General features: G+C 41.7%; 2 protein-coding genes across 3 annotated transcripts; one reads left to right on the top strand and one right to left on the bottom strand.

Moving 5' to 3' along the window:
* Positions 1–517: 517 nt before the first annotated feature.
* Positions 518–6,450, bottom strand: ubap1 (ubiquitin associated protein 1). 2 transcript variants are annotated; one of them, XM_058416120.1, is made up of 7 exons: positions 6,300–6,450; positions 4,247–4,295; positions 4,021–4,145; positions 3,038–3,832; positions 2,497–2,667; positions 2,229–2,330; positions 518–1,585 (listed from the first exon to the last, which is right to left on the bottom strand). In XM_058416120.1, exons 2-7 carry the CDS (start codon positions 4,284–4,286, stop codon positions 1,445–1,447), a joined length of 1,374 nt encoding a protein of 457 aa, XP_058272103.1. In that variant the 5' UTR covers positions 4,287–4,295; positions 6,300–6,450; the 3' UTR covers positions 518–1,444. The 2 variants fall into 2 exon arrangements, with proteins under 2 accessions (XP_058272103.1, XP_058272104.1); XM_058416121.1 differs by lacking the exon at positions 2,497–2,667.
* Positions 6,451–8,820: 2,370 nt separating this feature from the next.
* Positions 8,821–17,998, top strand: ube2r2 (ubiquitin-conjugating enzyme E2R 2). The gene is made up of 6 exons (XM_058415373.1): positions 8,821–9,488; positions 9,651–9,856; positions 14,429–14,515; positions 14,861–14,958; positions 15,052–15,186; positions 15,408–17,998. Exons 2-6 carry the CDS (start codon positions 9,680–9,682, stop codon positions 15,661–15,663), a joined length of 753 nt encoding a protein of 250 aa, XP_058271356.1. The 5' UTR covers positions 8,821–9,488; positions 9,651–9,679; the 3' UTR covers positions 15,664–17,998.
* Positions 17,999–18,125: the final 127 nt, after the last annotated feature.

Genomic DNA, 18,125 nt, shown 5'->3' with positions numbered 1-18,125 from the left:
AAAAGTCAGGTTTCACTATTTGTTCCCGGAATCAAAAGGGCAAAAAAAGCAGCAGCTTGTTTTACTTTTCCCCATCATATTAATGAGAAACCCAGTGTAGAAATAATGGAAATAATGAAGAATAATGGAAACATCTGGCATCTAAGCCTGAGAATGTAATGCAGCTAGATGATGCAGCTGTGTAGAGACTTAGCTCGGCTGGTCAAGAGATGGTCTACAAGACAACTAGCTGAGTGTTAGAGTTTAACAGTGGTATTAACATGAAAGCTTTGGGCAGAGTGCACACACTGAGATGAGAAAGCTGGAGAGAATAAAGCAGAGCTGCTTCGCTCTCTTTCTGTAGAGATGAAATGAGAACTATTACTGGCACCACGAAAAGCAGGTGGTTAAAGGGAAGTGCGATAGAACATGTTGATTCGGAAATGAATGTTTTTGCCTTTAAGCAACTCAAGCTAACAAAAAAAAGAAAGATAATGTGAACCATTGTGGTTATGTCAGTGTACATCACATCCTCGAGTTAACAGTAAAGAATTTCCAAGTCTTTATTACAGATTGAAGGTGTCAGTGTATCTTGAACAAATTTAAATACGCTTTATATTAATATCTGTGATTCTTTGTGCCTTTTCAGCCTTGCATGTCATCTGTACGAAGAAGCATCGACACATAAATATTGCATTTGCAGAAAACACTCCAGTTTCTCTTTCCTTTCCAGTGTAAAAGCTGTTTCGGCTGCAGTTTTTTTCCTTTCTCGTATTTGTCACCTCGTTTCTCTCGATGCACTGGGGTCGTTAGTTCTGTTAATGCACTTCCTATAGCAGAGGGCAAATAAAGAAGATTTTAAATAAAACGGCTGTTTTTGCTGGTTGAACAGGTCAACAGATGAACATACGATTAAAAAGGATGTACAGCAGAGACAGGTGGAAGAAAAACAAAATGAGAGCCAGGCGGTAGCAAGAACAGAAAGGGCACTTCAAGGTCTCTGTTCAGACATGGCATGTGTATGAGCAAGTATTAAGTTCTCATCACTTATGAAAAACATAGCAGCGCTGTAGCTGCGGGTCCATTTCTTGTGGAATCACGCTCCCGTGGCGCTCTTCTCAGGCCCGTGTCCTAGGCACCGCCCCATGTCCGCTTGTTTCTATGGCGATGGAGAAAGAAGGACGGCTTGGTGTCCTCTTGCCCGCAATCACACAAAGATCACTTAATAGGATCAGAGCTGAGGTCGGATGAGTCAAACCCTATCTTGAAGGGCATGTTTTTGTTTCTTTTAAGGGATACATGTTCACTTGTCCAGGTTGCTACACCCCTAGCTCTGCTGCTCTTACTCACACACTCCCCCCCCCCCCTTCATCTTCCTCTCCCTCTCCCTCTCTCTGTCTGTGTGTGTGGACGCAGTGTTGAGGAGCAAAGGAGGGGCGGATCAAGTAGGAGACACCGCTCCTGTTCAGCTTGCAGCTGCACGAGCCATTAAGTCCTCCAGAGCTTTGTCCTGGTCATTATTGTGCACTAAAAGGACTTCTTTAATGGTGTCTCTCTCAAAGCCCATCTCGCCGAATCGGGACATCAACTGCAGAAACTGCAGAGCCTGATAGAGAAAAGAAACAACATGATTAATATTGTGATTACACATTTCTGCACTCACTAAAGGTCTTTGAGATCCAAGTACATACCTCAAAAAAGCTACATTACGCCCACATTACCAGGTAAATACAGTTTGAGACAAAAGACATACCATTGAGCACACCACCCAGTGTTTTTGTACACTGAAAAGTACCAAAGAAACAAAGAATAAAACACTTAAGGAAGTGCAGTTATAGGAAAATAAATCGGTAACGGGGTTATGTGACAAAGCCCAATGCAAAGTGGAGTTACTGGTGCAACCCCGAGGCTTCTTATTTTCTTACAGCACCATGTCCTGAAGTGTTTTATTCCTTTTATACAATAGCACTTTGCCAACAATTCCTCAGTTATTGAATAATCACATCATACTTTTTTATCCATTTATTACTGATTTAAAGTCTGCAAAACAATTTAGATCAGGTTGCAGAGAAATGCTGCAGTTCCTTCTCTGATCTGCATCACAGTTTACAGTCTGCTAGGCTTTGTATCATTAACCATGAAATGATCCAGACTGCTGTCAGTTTGTGTCATCTGTTTATTGGACAACATTCTCTAAAAGGTTTTGTTGGCATGAAATCCTTTATGTAAAAGTGTGACAACAGACAAACCTTTTCCTCTGAACACTGGTACATTTCCAAACATTCTTCCACCGCTGTGGCATCAAAGCCTCGCTCGCACAATCGACTGTGGACAAAAAGGTACTCCAGCACCTGTGAATGGAGGAAAAATCCTTTAGAAATCAGCCACAATGGCAAGACAAAAAGGGGTTTGTTCTGCTGACTGTTATTATGCTAGACCAGGAAAAGAATTCCATTCACGAAACAATTCCTGTGCTTACTGGCGCTTTCGAAAAAGCTGAACGTAAACCGAAATGACCTGTTCGACGTTCTGCCCTTGTCTCTGCATGGCTTTGAGGACGCCTTCGTAAGAGTAGCCCATGCCTACTAGAGTCTCCACACACTGCCGCTCACTGGGAGAGAGACTGTGCAGGGCTCCACCCAGAGCTGCTGGGTATGAGGGAGGCCCAGCCACAGGGACAGGGTTCGACTGAGAGGAGAAAGAGATAAACAGATAACTGATAATAAACCTATGTTCGAGCTACCTGCTACATATGGTCATGGTATGGTAGAAGCTACATATGCACATAGTTTTTAAAGCTAACTAGTTAAACACTAATTAAGAAAGCAGTAATTGACGTGAAAATTGAGTGTTTGACTTGATACTAAATTTGTGCGCAGATTAGCAAAACAACCCAGCTGTCCAAGTCACTTACAATCACCAAAGGCATCAACAATCTCTACTACTTTATTATTCTTTGTAATGCCCCTAAACAACATTAATGCGGATGTACACGACAGGATAAGATGATACCATGGGTATATGCTCTCTCTTTTTCATACAAGTTCTTTTCCACTACCTGTTGTGGTGTGCCATTCGGTGCATGGCCTGGTAACTCTACAGGTAGTGTAGAACTGGTCTGTGGTGTGGATCTCAGCAGGGCTAGAGGAGTACCATTGGGTAAACCTCGTTGTGGGGCTGCTGGATATAAAGTGAAGGGAGGATCTGAGGGGGAATCTCCTGGGTCCGACAGCTTGGGGAAAGTCAGTGAGCGAATGTTACAAGGGCGCTCTGCATCAATCTGTCCCCTGGAGGTTGTCACACCACCAATGCCTGCAACGTCCAGCAGTCCCACCAGGCCGTTGGGTTTATGGAAGATGCCCACTTTGGTCTGCTGAGGTGGTGCACTGCCGTCTTCTCCACCGGTGCTTTCAGGAGTCGAGATGGATGCTGAGGCCTGCGGCTGGCTCTGGAGGATGCTCCGGAGCTCCTCTTTGTCATCCAGAGTCTTCAGCTCCAGCTTGTCGAAGGGGTCCTCCTCCCGCTCGAAGTCGGCTAGATTGAGGCTCTGAGGTGCAGGGTTGCTGGCTGCTGGCTGCGCTGGACCGAAGCTCGGGGCCGGGAGTGGAGTAAGGATGGCGTTGTGCCGTAGACCTGCCAGAACCGGGTTCAGTGCCGGTGGGAGAAGGTCCTGCTCCTCTGCGGGACGGGCTTTCTTCCCACCGGCCAATCCAGCATCAGAGTCTTGTAAGGCAGCCTGTCTTTCTTTTTCTGATTCTGCCTGCCTGGATTCTGCTTCCCGAGCCTCAGCAGCTCGTGCCTTGGCCAGGTCGTCCCCCCAGCGCACACTCAGCTTCTCTAGACTGAAATCATACTGTAGGGAAAGAACACGATATGATCTGATACAATTTGTGACAGACACAGAAATGACTGACATTTATGTAACCACATGAGCTAGTTATCTATCAACTCTGTAACAGCACATGCTTCAGTGCTGAAATGACACTCCTCACTATCAACAACCATTTACTGTGTAAAAACAAAAACAGTATAGAAACTAACCTGCGTCTCTGTTAGCAAAGCGTTACAGTCGGGCAGACAGAAGCCAATGGGCAGACCCACTTTTGCTGGGCAGCGGAACTTCTCGTTGAGCTTGAAAGGAACATCATCAAGGTAGCTGACAGGTCCTACACATGAGGACACAAGGGAAGAAAGTAGGGAAAGAACATAACTAACCAAAACTCTCACAGTGACACAAAGAAAATGAGAGGTGAAGTCAGTTACTCACCATTGTTGTGGAGATCTGATCCAGACTTCCTCGCAGCCATTTAGAGTATCTGAAAATGGAATTGAAAAGACACCGAGTTTCAGAGTCAGGCTCATAGCCTTAGATTACGTGCATCAGAAAAACAGTGCAGATCAAGTGACCAGAAAAGTCACCAACAGTAGGCCTCATTTATTAAACTGGATACAAAAACATTTACATGAAAATCATTTGCCATCAATCATGAAAATATTATTAGTTTGGAAAAACCTTCACATCCTACACACACTCAAGAGTTTTTTGGTAAAAGGACACTCAAATCTTCAGATATCATTGAATTGTACTTGACAATAAGTTACTGCAATTTATATATGGAGTCCACTGCGACACTGCGGCTTATTTCTTTCAAGTGCACACAGCGAAAATGCGGTGTTCAAGTCATTAATGACTTGAAGGAAACACAAACTCGCAAATTAAGACAAATACGAGTCATCAATCAATTACTGCACAAGAAATTTTGCTGTTCGAGACAGCAGCTGACACGCTGCGATGGCTGCTTCTTCTTTCGGCTTTTCCCTTCAGGGGTGGCCACAGCGAATCATCTCTCTCCACCTAGCCCTATTTTCTGCATCCTCAACACTTGCACCCACTAGCTTCATATCCTCATTTAATTCATCCATATACCACTTATAACATGTTTATTTATCATTCTGTCATTTTCTGAATGTTTTAAGCCATCTTAGGGTGGACCTTCTCCCAATGAAAAATACACCTCAGTAGTACATTTTCAGTGGTGTATACAGTACAATCACTGTATAATATCACAATTACTGTCACTGTGGGACTCAACTGTATGTTTATATTACACAATTTACACTTTACTCTCTATGTGCAATACATTTCTCCCCTTATGTAAACGCTCTCAATGTTACAGCCTTGTTTGTTCTGTCTGTACATTTCTTGTATGCGTAAATTCATATTTTATGCACAAACTTATATGTAGAAAGTCTGAAGAGGTCCAGAGGCATGTGGTGTATGACCATACTTCTTGTAGTGCTGTTAATGGCATTGCAGTGAAAGAGATAAACATCAACTACAATAAAATCTCATACCATATAACACCCAATAGACTGATCACATAACGTGAACTTTAACATAATGATCGATAACAACTTACAAACTAAAAGGAATAATGAGAGGCTGGGAAACTGGTTCGGTTTCAGTGGAGGAATCAAATAAAGTACTTATTTGCTTAATATATTGTCTAGTATTTGAATAATTGGGTCATAATAATTGGCTATGAAACATTTCTGTTCTGTGATCGTAAGAGGGTTCATTTTTCAAACAGTCCATGATTACAAAGGCCTTGTGTACATAACATCTACACAGTCCACCCTAGTTATTGTGAGTTACTCCACAGGGAGATTTCTTCTATAACGAAAGTGATAACTAGACCCAATGACTCAGTGTGTGTGTATGTGTGTGTGTAGTTTGTTTACGTCACATAATTGACCAAATCATCACAGGGTAGCTAGCCAAGCTGGTTCCACTTGTTCCTCACTGTGTGTGTGTATATATATATACATTCATACATATACATATATTCCATTATTCTTATAGTCTAAGTCCATTTTAGCGCGTCACTACCAAAGCGTGTAAACAAAATGTCACATTTAAAGTTAAAACCGTGTCAAAGACCAAAACCCATAGTAGCTGACTTTCTGCCTTTTGACTCGAAAGCGAAGTCCAAACTCGCTAGCTAGCATCCGGGCCTGCGGGTTGTTTATTTTTTTCCTACCCATATTCCGACCCATCCCGGAGTCTTGCATTCGGATTGGCTGCAACAAACGTGTTTTCCTCGCGAGCATGAACTACTAGCCAATCAAAGCGCGGTATAAGTTGCCACGCGCCGAATCCGGACGTGATCCGAAAACGGGTAGGTAAAAAAAAACACCTAACATTACACAGGCCTACATAGAAGGAGCAGGCTTGCTAACCAACAGTAGCACCTTCACTTCCTCCGCCACCGCCCCTGAATCAAACTGTCAGCGCACCATTAGAAGTTTGTTCTCAGTACCTGCTCTGTCTTTAGTCGCCAATAAATCCTTTCAGCCTTCTTCAAACAACAAACTTCCAACCAAACCTCTCCAGACGTGAATATTACTGAAAGCGAAATATATTTCCTGCTTCATCGCGGGACGCCATCTTGGGTTTGTGTACCTCCCCTTCTCTGGTTCCTGTTTGAGGACACGCCCCTTTGGCATTTCAACCAATCAACGGTGGAGGATTCAGAAACCATATAAACCCAAAATATAACCCAATTTTATTTTCAAAATTCAAGGAAAAAAACCCCACTTGGCTTAAATAATTCTATTAATAAATTATACAGAATTTCTAAAGTTCAAATATTGTAACAAAAATGTAAACTGTGAATCAGACAATTGATGTCTTTTATTTGTGGCTTTTGTAGTGGCATATGTATGTGAAATACTTTATACTTATAATGAATTAACAATCCACTTAATCCACTTCTGTTTAATGCCCTCGACATTCGCGAGAATTATATATTAGTTTAAAAATAGTAATGGACCTTTTGAGGGTAAAAAAAAAAAGATGTTGTTATATAAATTCACCACTAGGTGGCACCATTGGGGCTTACAAATCAAGTATCAACGCGCACCATAACGCAACCCAGACAAATGAAAACACTAAAGTAATAATTCATTAAAATGATCAACAACAATTAAAATGCTAAATGAAATAAGATCTAGGTGAAGTGAGTGTTATCTCAATATTAGGCAGGTGGTCATAATGTTATGCCTGATTTGGTGTATAATGAAATTAGTGTCAGTGCACGAGGAGTGTAATTACCACTGCATATTTAATTTTGTGAGCAACTTGATACACCCATGTTTGGTGATAATATTTATTCATACCATATTTAACAGCGTAACCTTAATTACACCTTTGTAACATAAATCTGATAATAGTGCAATATTATATATGTATTGCATCATTGTATTGCATTCAATTATACTGTATATTTTAATAAATATGTATTATATATGATATATATAATTAGGCTAATTATGCAGTATGGTTGTTCTTAATTCAACAATAATATAATTGATATTTTAATTAATTCTAAACTTTCATACATGCTTAGAAAGAAAGAAAGAAAGAAAGAAAGAAAGAAAGAAAGAAGGAAGGAAGGAAGGAAGGAAGGAAGGAAGGAAAGAAAGAAAGAAAGAAAGAAAGAAAGAAAGAAAGAAAGAAAGAAGGAAGGAAGGAAGGAAGGAAGGAAAGAAAGAAAGAAAGATTGCTTTCATCCCAGTAAAAACACTACATTTCCCTAACTCTGGCATTTTTCAGAATGATTTCTTAACGTTTGTGTTTGTTAAACAAAGTTATTAATGTCCCTGAAATGTACCGAGCACGTTCCCTTCAGTTATATGACAAGTATTAGTTTTGTAACAGCAAACTAACATTCCTGGAACTTTCTCCATAGGTAATTCCCTGTGACAGGACTTTTCCCCATGACATCTACAATTTAAATCTTTCAGGTTTAGATCTTTAGGACTTTTTTATGGTTTTTATATCTATTTGGTTTGTATCTTATTTCATAACTTTCCAAAAACAAACATACTCAGAATGTGCTGGAAACATTTAGAAACTTTTTCCAAATATACTTGAGTTACATTCCCAGCCTTGATCAGGCATAACATTATGACCACCTGCCTAATATTGTGTTGGTGCCCTTTTTTCTGCCAAAACAGCCCTGACCCGTCCTGCACTGTGTATTCTGACACCTTTCTATCTGAACCAGCATTAAGTTCTTCAGCAATTTGATCAACAGTAGCTCATCTGTTGGATCGGATCACACGGGCCAGCCTTCGCTCCCCACGTCCATCAACGAGCCTTGGCTGTACATGTCCCTGTCGCCGGTTCACCACTGTTCCTTCCTTGGACCACTTTTGATAGATACTGACCACTGCAGACCGGGAACACCCCACAAGAGCTGCAGTTTTGGAGATGCTCTGATCCAGTAGTCTAGCCATCACAATTTGTCCTTTCGTCAAACTCGCTCAAATCCTTACGCTTGTCCATTTTTCCTGCTTCTAACACATCAACTTTGAGGACAAAATGTTCACTTGCTGCCTAATATATCCCACCCACTAACAGGTGCCATGATGAAGAGATCATCAGTCTTATTCACTTCACCTACCAGTCATAATGTTATGCCTGATCAGTGTATATATTTAATTGAGCATTATGGACCTTGCTCAGGGGCCCAGCAATGGCAGACGTGAGATTCAAACCCAACTTTATTAACCACTAAGCTACCACTTTCCCTTACTAAATTCCCAAATTAAGCTGATCTGTCACAGTCCTTCTAGTGTGGTAAAAAAAAAAAAGAAAGAAAAAGAAAAGTGGTCTCCGGATAAATAAAAATAAATAAATAAATAAATAAATAAATAAATAAAAGTTCACACCAGTTTCCAAAATCTCACTCACACCACTGGACAAAATTTTCCATCCTGCTCCATGACTATCGGATTTGTTGCCATGTTAACGTCATGACGCACGACGTCGCGCGTCACGCGCACTGCTAACCGGAAGCGTCGACAGGGCGATTGTTGTTTAGGAACAGTCGAAACGCGATGTTTTAAGCGTGCATCGCGTTCCTGCGATCGTTTCGAGCTCGTAAGCAGTTATAAGCGGTTATCAGCACGGCCGTGTAACACGGAAAATTCTCCGATAAATCATGGCTGGATGTTTTTAATCGTTTATTCCCTTCTCTTCTGGCTCTGTCTTTAGCGCGAGCGCAGTGTTTTCCTGGGGGTCGTTAGCTAGCTAAGCTAAGCGAATGTAAACAACCCAGAGGATCAGCTGTGCGATCGGAGACAAGAGGGCGAATCGGAACAAGTGCACCGATGACAGCGAGTGATATGATTTAGTACGTCCGTTTCGCGTGGAAACCTCGAGCTGCCATTGTTATTGGGTGAAGATATAAGAGATTGTGTGTAATATAGCGGACGACACCTCCCTCCCTCCCTCCTTCCCTCCCTCTGCTTCTGCGTTTGCTAGCTGCAGTAGTTAGGGTGACAGTGTTGGGCAACTTCTGCAGGGTTGTATCTGTGCTTGTGTTTCGGATGAGAAACCCGTTTGGGAAACACGTCGAGCAAAGTATGAACTAAATGCATGAAGAGATCCTGAGAGTTTGAGCTTTGCAAGAACGTATTTTCCTGGGGTGTAGAGTTTAAAGGTAATGCTGCAACAAACAGGGTTTATGCTTCATGCAAATAAATATTTACAGCTCACACAGTACGTTTTCTCATTGTGGCTCTGCAGGTTTTTTACATTTGATGCAGTATGGCCTGATCAAACTCAAAAACAGCCTTGTTTCCCTGCTATTTTTATCTTCCAGCTGTTGAATTTCGGAGAAGCACGCCTGTCATGGCCCATCAGCAGATGCCCAGCTCCCAGAAGGCCCTAATGCTAGAGCTCAAGTCTCTGCAGGAGGAACCGGTCGAAGGCTTTCGCATAACACTGGTGGCAGAATCAGACCTATACAACTGGGAGGTGGCCATATTCGGACCCCCGAACACGCTTTATGAAGGGGGATACTTCAAGGTACACGACATGCACGATCAGAGGCAAAACAGATAGATGACAGGGTGCAGAATGGGGTTTTTCAGAGTGGTTCGACCATCGGCATGTCTTTCGAGCTGACATGAGGATGTACCTCATTTGGTTAAAGGGCAGGCATAGAATTACTGATTTAAAGGAGCAGGGTCTCATTTTCAACTCCGCACTACTGAATATCATTTGGATAAATGTTAGTCAGGCTTCCTGAATTTCTGAACCTCCTCTTGTTGTTAAACTGCATTTTCCTGGTGAGCTGGCTTTTTTGAGGGGGAAAAAACAGCACTATACATTTTACACCAGAACAGAAACCAGAAAATATTTGCCACAGTAGTATAGTTTTATAACTATAAGGACATGCTGTAAACTCAAAGAGGATTTCCCATCCCAAGTTGAATATTTCCCAATAACAAAACACCTGCAAGTGTTTTATTGCTTTTATACCACATCAAGTTTTCAACGATTTTTACCTTTTTGAATTTGTTAAAATGGCACATTCTATTTTCAACCACATTTAATGCTATGGAACGTCTAGGGGCCCAGTTATCGCTTACATTACAGCAGCTATAAGCTGCTCGTTCTTACACCAGCCTCTATCATGTTACCAAGAAACTGCAAAGAGTCTCACATTGCGGAAAAAGTTACTGACTCCTGGCACTGCCCAGTGGTGAGTGGCTCTTACAAAAAAAAAAACATTAAGACCTCCTGACCAATCAGAATCGGGAATTTAACAGCACTGTGGTATAAATATAAACAAAGAGCAGACTATTAAACGGGATGTGCTCTACGAAGGCATGGAATTTGGTCCAGACTTCCCGAAATATTCCATAGTATTAAGATTGAACTTCATACCACGGAGTTTCGAGTACTATTAATCTCATGAGAATAGAGAGCTCAACTTTATACAAATGAGTGCAGCTACCATTTTGTATTTCCCATAATCAAATGAAGGTTAAGGTTAAGGTCAGAGACAGGTCGGTGTTAAGCAAATCTTCACTTTGCTTATGTTTGACATTAATTTGGAGATTTCAGGCCAGCTAGATAAAGAGTTCCTTTGTATTTATGGATAGAAAGAGATTTTGAAACAACGTACAGTTTTAAGCCTCTCCTCTGTTACAGCTATGCCCCCCAGGGCTTTTCACTGTGATGGGGTGCAGTGGCTTAGTAGTGGCTTAAGGGAGGTTTAGCATGTTTGCCTCACACCTCTGGAGTTGGGGGTTTGATTCACATGGTTTGTATGTTGACGTGCCTCTGAGGTTTCCTCCAGGTACTCAGGTTTCCTCCTCCAGTCCAAAGACATGCATTGGCATCTCTAAATTGTCCATAGTATGTGAATTGGTGTGTGTGTGTGTGTACACGTTTGTGCCCTAAGATTCCTTGCTACCCTATTCACGGTTTCTCTCACTTTGAGTCCCCTGGGATAGGCTCCATGATCTCTCGTGACTCTGTGTAGGATAATCGGTTCAGAAAATGGATGTTCGGATGGATGCTTTTCAATGTGGAACGACTGCAACACAGTGATGAAAGTGAAATGCAGTGCAGTAGGGCAGTTCTGGTCACTTCTGATCTGAAGTCAGCATTTAAAATCCCCTGTCGATTGTTTTGAGTTCTTGAGATAAAGCAGTGTAATAAAGGTTTTGCTTTTCAGTGTTGTCCTTGTGTCACAAAGGAGAGGCCATTTAAGGTTGGTGAAAACCTAGAAATGTTGTTTTACGTAATGTCGTGTAGTAGGATTTCTCTGAAGCAAGCTCGATCCCTAGATCATATTCCAGTGGGTTCTGCCTTTATCCCCACTCAGATCTTCTTCCCAAATTCAGAAGTGTCAAACAACAACATAACTAGAGTCCAGTGTCCTAAGAAGGCCACAGTTATTGCACTGATATGAGCGAAATATTAATAGTAGCTTATTTCAGACTACTTTTATGTATAAAGTGCTGTTATTCAATGCTGTTATGGCTTTACAGTATATCGTTAAACTGTGACCCTCATGAGGGGTGTGGCCCTGGGACATTGCCCTGATCGCTGATTGGTTAAACATGGTTCAAGCCAATGAAATGATAACTAACTGTAATCAGAGAGAGCTTGTGTGGTGGCGCGAGGTAACAGAGATCTAACAGTTAGATCAGCCGATTGCTGGACATTTTATTAACACAAGGGGGTGCACAAAGATCACATCTTTCTCCCAGTCGGGTCAGAGCACCGAGTCTGACACTGCTCATGTAAAAGTGATTCAGTGACTCGGCTACGATTTCCTCATCGCTACTCACATGGGCCACATCGGTCATCGCCTGTATTGAGTCGGTATTTTGACTGTAATGGGTGCGTTATTTCTCTTGGGTCATGTTTGTGATCAATCTTAAGTCACCCTCAACCCGTTTAATCTCCCCCCACCCCAATTCATCATCCGTTCTTCTTCCTCTGTCCCAGGTGATGTGATCCTTATTCAGCTATTTATAGCCGGGGCAGATAAATGGTGTCTCAGAGGGAGAGCTGAAATAGAGAAGGACATAGTTAGTCTCACTCATGTTTCCTCGTCAGTGCTCAGATGAAAAAATAAAAGGGCTTAGGAACATTTTATTTTAGTTTCTACCACAGCGCTACTGAATGCTTGGTTCTGATTGGACAGGTGACGCTATAGCTGTTGTAACATAAGTCATAACAGGAGCTATCTTATTCCACAGATGTGCCACAACAAACGTAAATAGTAAATAGTTACTCCTAAGTGTTATTCCTTGTGTTTTTATTAATACAGGATGTACATTAGTAGGCTGTAGTAAGGATGAAGTCATTGCAGAATGATGTCATGGTTTTTATTTTTCATCCAGAATGTTTGTTTTGACTGCCGTCCAATTATGACTCTGAGAGAAAGCATTCCTTTTAAATTATTAAAATGAGTTACTGTACTATAAAGTATAGCAAATAGAAATACCAGTAATATGGCAGAAGAAGAAGAACTGAGGGCAGGATGCGTTTATTATCGCCACACATACATAACAGCACAGTGGAATTAATTTCTTCGCATGTCCCAGCTGAGGAAGTTGGGGTCAGAGCGCAGGGGCAGCTATGGTACAACACCCCTGGAGCAGGGAGGGGTTAAGGCCCTTGGTCAGTTGCCCTACAGTGGAGCTTGGAAAAATGTGTGTCATAATGCTGGAATTAGACTGTAGTAAATAATTATTAAAGCGTAGCACCATCTTTATCATTTGGAGCTGGTAGGATCTCAGCTGTCATTGTTGGCATCGTGTGAGACTTGAGTAGTGGTATAACACCGTGAAACTGTGGACACAGCCACAAGGTTAGCAAGATTGACGTAAGCACTACTGCATTCTTGGACAGGGACGCAGATAGTGGTATCTGTGTAGAAACAGACTCATGCTCCTCCCAAAGCAAACTAAATACGTAGTGTTCGGGTATGTTTTAATCCAAAACGATAAGGCTGTAAGTCAAATCACAAGTTTACATCAATGCTAATGTTATCGTTTCTATAGTAACAAGTCATTCACAGGAACTGGTATAACATATGCTCCAAGATAAGTTGTTGATACATTTATATTCATATGTGTTGGTATTTAAACAAACTATAATCGTTGACCTTTGTCGTAAAGATAGATTTATGTTTGTTTATCGTTCATGAAAGGAGTTTCTAGTCACAGTGCTTCATAGTGTTCAGTAGGTTTTCCGCCACTGGAAAGTCTTCAGGACCCAAATCGCATGTTTGTGCCCTTTCGTAAAAAATAAACAGATATGAAAAAGTAGTCATTGTTGCTGTAGCTGTTGTATAAGAGTAAGAAAACCCTTTGGGATGTTATTTCTATGAAAATAAGCAACATTGTGCCGCTCACAGTAACCCCGCTTTGCATCTGCCTCGCAACACACCGCCCCATGATTGATTATTTTCATTATTTTCATGTTTTATTCCTTACTTAGTTCAGTTTCATGAAAACCTTTCTTTAAAAAAAAAAAAACAAGGTTTAAATACCTTTATGGTCGAACACATTTGATGGTGTCAGGACTGAAAGACTGCCAAGTTCTCCATCTTGTCTGATGTAGCGTCAGCTCATTAGCACTACGAGCGAACAGAAGTGCACGCAGGAATTTTTACCACCCACATGAGACTAATATGGCTTTAATCCTAATTCTATATGCATAAACGACAACAACCTCCTTATTAATTTACACAACATTCTACACATGCTGTATCTGCATCACACAATTGACTATACATAAATACACAAAGGACATTGTTCATATCACACTCTCCGGTGTCACCCAAATGAGGATGGGTTTCCTTTTAAGTCAGGTTCCTCTGAAGGTTTCTTCCTCATACCATCAAAGGGAGTTTTTCCTTGCCTCAGTCGCCTCAGGCTCGCTCACTTGGGATAACATCTAGGACTGTTTGTCTGTTTGTTGTTTCTTATGTAAAGCTGCTTGACAAGACAATGCTCTTTGTTAAAATAAAATTGAATTGAATTGAATAAACATGGAATGTTGTCCCAATCTCTGTTTAAACACATTTTCGTTTAACATTTTTAATAATCCTGCTGCTCTCTCTTTCTCTAGGCCCATATAAAGTTCCCTATCGACTATCCGTACTCACCACCAACCTTCCGCTTCCTAACCAAGATGTGGCACCCAAACATATACGAGGTAACATGATTTATTGTGCGGGCACGAAGCCTTTATTATTACCACACATACATTACAGCACAGTGGAATTCTTTTCTTCGCATACCCCAGCTGAGGAAGTTGGGGTCAGATCGCAGGGGCAGCTATGATACAGTGCCATATGGAACAGGGAGTGTTAAAGGCCTTCCTCAATTACCCCATAGTGGTTTCGGGTCTTGAACCCCGCTCCTCCTATCAAGAACCCAGAGCCTTAACCACTTGAAACACCACTGCCACCCATTTATACGTTGCAGAAGAAACTAATGTGTTTGTTATTTATTTATGAATGACAGTAAAAAAAAATTTCTCTTTTTCGTCTGCCCTGAGAATGGTGACGTGTGCATTTCCATCTTGCATCCTCCTGTGGATGACCCTCAGAGTGGAGAGTTACCTTCAGAGAGGTGGAACCCTACACAGAATGTCAGGTAGAACTGTTCTCCAGTAAAGCTTATGCTTTTTTTTTTTTTTTTTAGTTTCTTGTTTCAAACAGCCTTGGTATTGTTTCTTTTGTTGTTTAGAACTATCCTGCTGAGCGTGATCTCTCTGCTGAATGAGCCCAACACGTTTTCCCCAGCAAACGTGGATGCTTCGGTCATGTTCCGCAAATGGAGGGACAGCAAGGGAAAGGACAAGGAGTACGCCGAGATCATCCGGTACAAACATTTCTGCTTGCTATTAAATTATACACGCAAAGGGGACAGCCATGCACCGGAAAAAGTTACACCCTGAAAACTGTGAATGCATTTGTTAGGAATTAAATGAGTGTCAATAATAAGAAGTGTCTCTTAATTCGTGCCATACTGAAATGCAATCACAGCCCTAAAATGGATGTAGTCATAATCGGAGAAAGCGCTGAAAGTGTCTTTGTGTGCAGGAAGCAGGTGCTGTCCACGAAGGCAGACGCGGAGCGGGACGGCGTGAAGGTGCCCACCACGTTGGCCGAATACTGCATCCAGACCAAAGTGCCTTCCCACAACAGCAGCTCTGACTTGCTGTACGACGACCTGTACGACGACGACATCGAAGAAGAGGACGACGACGACGACGAAGCAGAGGCCGGTGGGCCGGCTGGGGACATGAGCGCAGACTGCTACGGCGACGAGGAGGACTCGGGGAACGAGGAGTCTTGATGCCGTGACGTCGACCCTTCCCTTTCCTCCCCTTTTCACCGTACTCCACTCTGTGTCTGTTTAAGCTGCTGATCTTTTACAGTTCGTCTGAAACCTCATTTCTCCCTCCTGCACACATGCTGTGTGAGGTCAAACCCTGCACTGGGTTTTTTAGAGCCCTCATAATGAGCCCTGGCAGAGCCTTTCAAGCAAGAACTCAGCACTTGAACACCATTTTCATCAAAAAATGGTTTTAAAGGTAGTCCTTTGGGTTTAGTGTTTGTCTGATCAAGAAATGACATGAAAAATCAGAGCCACACTTTACCGCAAATGTAGTCGATCAGTTTGGTGATTCGGTTTGGATCTATTTTACAGCACGTGTAACAAAAGTAATGGCACACAGATTTGCAGATTAGACACACACTCTAATCTGTAAACATTAAAAAAAAAACTCCCCAGTGTACATGAACATCACCAGAATTGTTTTTAATACTTTGGTATCATTTTACATCTTGGGCACCACTTTCTAAAATGTGAAAGAGGAAATAAGTAAAAAGAACCAGGATCTTCTATACGGAATTCAGTAATTATTGATTATGTGCTTTTATAAATAGTAACTAAATAATATATTTGAAGGCATGATGGTGCATCTTAATGATTTTTTTCCGAAGCAGCTACATAAAGATTTGCATGTGCGTTTATTAGATCATGGATTAAACGTTTACTCAGAAGCTATAAAAGCAAACATCATACACCAAACCGTCCCGGCTGATCGACTACATTTCAGGTAAACTTTCATTCTGATGATGATCTTTAAAATATGTCGTATTAATAACTACAGACCTGTCGCACTTTCCCAGCATCCATCTTCCTCAGCCTGCCTCGATACCTCAGGGCTTTTGGATACTCGCGCCTCCCGGTTCGGTCATTTTAAGCGTGTCTCCGCTCCCCTAGTATTCTCTCCGAAGTCCTTCCCACTTTTTTCCCCCCACTTTACTTTTTTTTTCTGTTCCTGAGCTGTGGTTTAGCAGTAGCAGGTGACGCTAACCCCCTCTGCTTTTTTTTTCCCCCCATATATCTCCCACCCGAGTGCTTGAGTGCCACTCGAATCACCTGTGTATGATGACTGATCACCCTGCTTTAGGATAGTTTTCCAGGTAAGTATTCGAGACGGATGGAGGGAAAAATGGTGAGAAAGGGATTTCGTTGCATGCGAGTCACACTCACTCACTTTTTTTTGTTTCTTCCCCTGAGCCATTCAATTCTAGTGTCAAAGGTGGTAATGAAGTTGCTTTCAGGTGCTACTGCAGTATAAACGCAAATGAATCGCAGCATCAGCATGGACACTGGTATCTCAGCTAGAGACGGATCAGAACGTCGCTGACCAGATGCTTGGCAGGCCGACGTTAAGTGAATACTTAATAACATACAATTTTTGGCCCTTTTTTAAAAAAAAACAAAACACATGATTGTTGCTGGTGATGATTTAACTGTGCACAAATTCAAAGTATATGCATTTAGTTGCACCGTGGATTGGTTGCACCTAACCATGGCTATGCTTTATTTTCTCTCGCTTTTGATTTTGTATCAGAACAGAGCTGACTCTGTTCCAGTAGTTTGACTATGAACTCGATTTTACCAGCTGTTCAGGTCTGAGCTCGAAGATTACAGACTGCCAAGGACACTTGGCTCATCTTTATGAGCCCTCTTCAATCCAGACCTAAACTTTTGCTTCTTTTTTTTTTTCTTTTTTTTTCTTCCACGAGCATGCATGTGTGTTTGTTTTAATGTGTCTTTATGAATTTAGGCACAAACCGTGCCCTCAATGCTAGGCTGGGACGTGAAAAATAATGCACACCCTTGAATCCCAGCAAATTAGCCAAGGACGCTGACGATGATCCTGTTTATAGGAAATCTGAAAAGCGGGACAACACTCAGCACTCTGAAAATTAGTAGCAGGAGCTAACACACAACTTTTCAGCCTCTTTATTGCTCCTGGCATGAGACAATGTTTCCGTGGGAGACGTCAGTGATGTCAGTGAATCATCTAAATGACTCCTCTTCCCCTGGAAAAAAAAAAACAAAAAAACAAAACTCTGACTCTGATCAGCCATGGATCGTCTATTATTATTTGTGTCATGGGTGTGTTTTTCGGAAACGTTCACCACTGTTAAGGATCTCTCGTCACACAACACGGACATGAACTTGCAATCCTTTACCACGCCTTATTAAGGATGCAAAATGATTTCATCATGGTTTGCTTTCGATTCCTTTTGTTTCTCTTATTGTAGTGTTGTAACAAACCGAACCACATTAAACAATTATTCACTTAAGAAAAATAAACCAGCAACAAGGATCTATACACTCATTGTTGCTACGGGTGACGGATAAAAACACAAATTAATGGGGGGGGGGTGTTATAGGAAATTAATCACTGTTATGCGAGTCAAAATCAGTCTAGAGTTGATTCATTTTCCCATAAC

This window comes from Hemibagrus wyckioides, linkage group LG18 (genome assembly GCF_019097595.1).
Source record: "Hemibagrus wyckioides isolate EC202008001 linkage group LG18, SWU_Hwy_1.0, whole genome shotgun sequence".
NCBI lineage: Eukaryota > Metazoa > Chordata > Actinopteri > Siluriformes > Bagridae > Hemibagrus > Hemibagrus wyckioides.
Note: the sequence above shows the minus strand (reverse complement) of the source record. Positions and strands in the feature narration are given on the sequence as shown.